At 60.7% G+C, this 3,225-nt stretch overlaps 1 protein-coding gene across 1 annotated transcript; it reads right to left on the bottom strand.

Moving 5' to 3' along the window:
• Nucleotides 1-676: 676 nt before the first annotated feature.
• NKX3-2 (NK3 homeobox 2) lies at nt 677-3,225 on the bottom strand. The gene is made up of 2 exons (XM_051798486.1): nt 2,730-3,225; nt 677-2,281 (listed from the first exon to the last, which is right to left on the bottom strand). Exons 1-2 carry the CDS (start codon nt 3,121-3,123, stop codon nt 1,806-1,808), a joined length of 870 nt encoding a protein of 289 aa, XP_051654446.1. The 5' UTR covers nt 3,124-3,225; the 3' UTR covers nt 677-1,805.

Raw genomic sequence — 3,225 nt, 5'->3', positions numbered from 1 at the left:
GTGTCGGGATACAGACGGCCTCGGTGGTTTCGTCGAGGACTACGAAGCCCCCTCCTGCAGCCCCATCCTAAACCTCCGGCGCCCACCCGCGGCCCGCGGGCCAGGCCTGCCCGCCAGGCTCCAGCAGGGAGAAAACGATTTGCCGACCCACGCACTTTCCCCAGGAACCGCCAAGGTTTTAAACCGGTACGGCCCGGGGAAGCGAGGCAGCAGCCCGCACGGTAAGGCCACCCTCGACCAGGAAAACCTGTTCGATGTCTTCCGTGGCTCCTCGGACCTCACTGCATCCTCACTGCAACTGGCAGCCGTAAATTCAGCCAGCGATCCCAGCTCCCCGGCAGAAGAGCGATTGCTCCATCCAGGACAGGCGTCACCAAAGAAGTGCTTAAAGCACCCAGCCCGAACCTCTGCGACCCCTCCGCCTCCCAGAGGGAACTGGCACCGGCTCTGCACGGTGAAGCTGGGCATGGCCCAGGGGTGCAGTGGGAGAGAACTCTGCCAGGCCCCACGATCCCCATCACTGGAGCTGCCAGTCCCAACCAGAGCCTGCCTCCGTGCGAGTGGGAAAAGGAGGGATGTGATCTGAGAAATAGTCTGAAGTCTGCTGTGGGGAAAAATAATCGCTGGGGAAATCCGTGTCTGCTCTCAGAAACGACACAAGCAGCAGACTATGTGTTAAACTAAAGTTTATAAATTAAAAAAGAAACCAAGTACAGCGGGTAGCTTACAAACATTCACAATTCATTTGAAGTAAATAATCTAGTTGAGTGCACAGTGCCATTGAAAGAGAACTGGAGAGGGGAAAAAGAAGAAGGGGAAAAAAAGCAACGAGTTATCTTGAAAAAATAGACTGTAATTATATTGCTGGGTAGATCAGAAATACCCATCCCTGGAGGAAAGGTCTGCAGAACTATAAAAGGCACTGATGGTATTAAAGTTTCCCATTACATCGATTTCTTAAAAAGCCTGACTAGAAATATTCACATTGAATATAAAAATAATAATAACAACTTTAATACATCTGGAAAGTGCGAAAAATCTGTAACTCCTCCCTCCCCAAACATGGAAAGATCTCAGGAAAAAAAGGAAAAGAAGAAGTCAGGAGTTTCAATATAAGTCTCACCCTTCTGTGACATATTTATCCTTTGCCAGGGATCATGGAGTACAGGAATAACATGGGCAACAAGAGCAGGGGGGATCTGAAAGAAGTTTCCTTACATTCAGCACCATACAAGGCACACTCAGTTTGCAACGAGTTGGAAGACCAAGGACTCAGACGACAAAAATAATCTTCCTTACAATCCACGAATGGAGTCCTTGATCTCCTCTTTTGAGCTGCATTTGGTTTTGCAGGTCGTTCTTATTTTCCTCTTCTTTTTTTCTCTCTTTCTCTCTCTTCACACAAATCGAGTCTCTACCAATCCGAAGCGAAATAAAACAAACAAACAAGAAGTCTACACCAAATACACTGACAACATGGATACCATGAACAAGTCGTGCCGAATCATGAGAGTCCTCAGCTGGCGGGGTGGGGATGGGGTGAGGGTCGGGTTGGGGTTGGCCGAGAAGTCCTATGTTGAAAGAGGAGAGGGTAAGGAACCATCCAAAAATATTAATAATAAAAATAACAATAAAATAATAATAAATACTGTCCGAGGCACTGAGAGCTGCAGCTGGGGATCTGGATTTGAGAAGCTGAATGGATGGATTGATGGATGGGGGGGTGGCAGAGGGGAGACGGGTTTCCTGGCTGCCAGTGTGCACGGGAGGGGGGTCGGGGGCAGCGGGATATGTATGTGTGCCCCTTATTGTGTGCCGGCGGCTGCAGCACAGGTGGACAGAGCCCACCCGGGCAGGCAGTAGTAGGGGTAGTAGTAGGACGGCTGGAGGGAGAGCAGCGAGGGCGGCCGCAGCACCTCGCCGGGGTGGTACTGTCTCTGGTCGTCGCGCACCAGCACCTTGACGGCCACCTTCTTGGCGGCGGGGGCGGCTGCCAGGAGGTCGGCGGCCATCTGCCGCCGCTTGGTCTTGTAGCGCCGGTTCTGAAACCAGATCTTCACCTGCGTCTCGGTGAGCTTTAGTGAGGCGGCCAGGTCGGCCCTCTCGGGCCCCGACAAGTAGCGCTGGTGGTTGAAGCGCCGCTCCAGCTCGAAGACCTGCGCGTGGGAAAAGGCTGCGCGGGAGCGCTTCTTCCGCGGCTTCGGCGCTGCCGCCTCCTCCTCCCCCGGCATCAAATTCCCGCACTTGCCCGCTCCGTCCTCCTCGTCCGGGGGGCTGCGATCTGCGGGCAGGGCGAGAGCACGGCGATGAGGGCAAGCAGGCACCGGGACAGCCGCATCCCCGCTCCTCTCGGGGCCCGCACCCGCGGCCAGGCGCGCTCCCTGCGGCCGGTCCGCAGCGACCAGGCGAGTGGGGAGCCCACCGAGCCGCTGCCCTCCCCGACGCCGGAACAGTCCCCGCGGGCAGCCGGGGCTCCTCGGTCTCCTTTAAACGCCGGGAGCCCTGTCTGGCTGCAGGTTCAACCTGGTCAAGGACCCTCCCCGATCCGCCCTCCCTCCCCCCGCGGGACGCGTTTCAGGGGCATTTCCCCCCCCCGGTACATCCCGAGTCCGTCGCACAACCCCCGCGGGGCCGGCGGAAAGCCACGAACACCTCCCTCTCCCGGCCCTCCGGGACCCTCCCGCCCTCCCCACGCGGGTGCGGAGGGGCCGCAACGGGGCCGCCCCTACCTGAGACGGCGGCCGACATCTCGCTGTCGCTGAGGCCGGCGGCGTCCCGCTCCGCCGTCTCCGGGGGCTGCGCCTCCTCCGCCGGCCGCCCCCCGACCGTGGCTTCCGCGGGGCGGGCGCTGCCACCGGCGCCCTCCTCCTCGGAGCGCCGCTCGCCCTCTGGGTCTTCGCTGAGCGCCGAGTCCGAATCCCAGCCCGCCGGCGTCCGCGGGGCCGGGGCGCGGGCGGCGGGCGCTGGGAGCGGCGGGTCCTCGGCGGCGCCGCACAGCCGCCAGCCGCCGGCAGCCCCCGGGGGCGGCGGCCGCCCCGCCGCGTGGCGGGCGCGCTCCTCCTTCTTGTTGAGGATGGCCTGGATGGAGAAAGGCGTCAGGGCGTTGCCGCCGCGAACGGCCATGGCCCGGCGGCGGGGCGGCCCCGCGGGCGAGCAGCGGAGCGCGCCGCGCCTTCAGCTGGGCGACCGCATCGCCGGACGCCGCCGCCGCGCCGGTGCCGGGCC

Source organism: Manacus candei, unplaced genomic scaffold, assembly GCF_025592945.1.
Source record: "Manacus candei isolate 608988 ecotype Guabito, Panama unplaced genomic scaffold, ASM2559294v1 h1tg000048l, whole genome shotgun sequence".
Lineage (NCBI taxonomy): Eukaryota > Metazoa > Chordata > Aves > Passeriformes > Pipridae > Manacus > Manacus candei.
The sequence above is the reverse complement of the archived record's forward strand: the minus strand, read 5'-3'. Positions and strand labels throughout refer to the sequence as shown.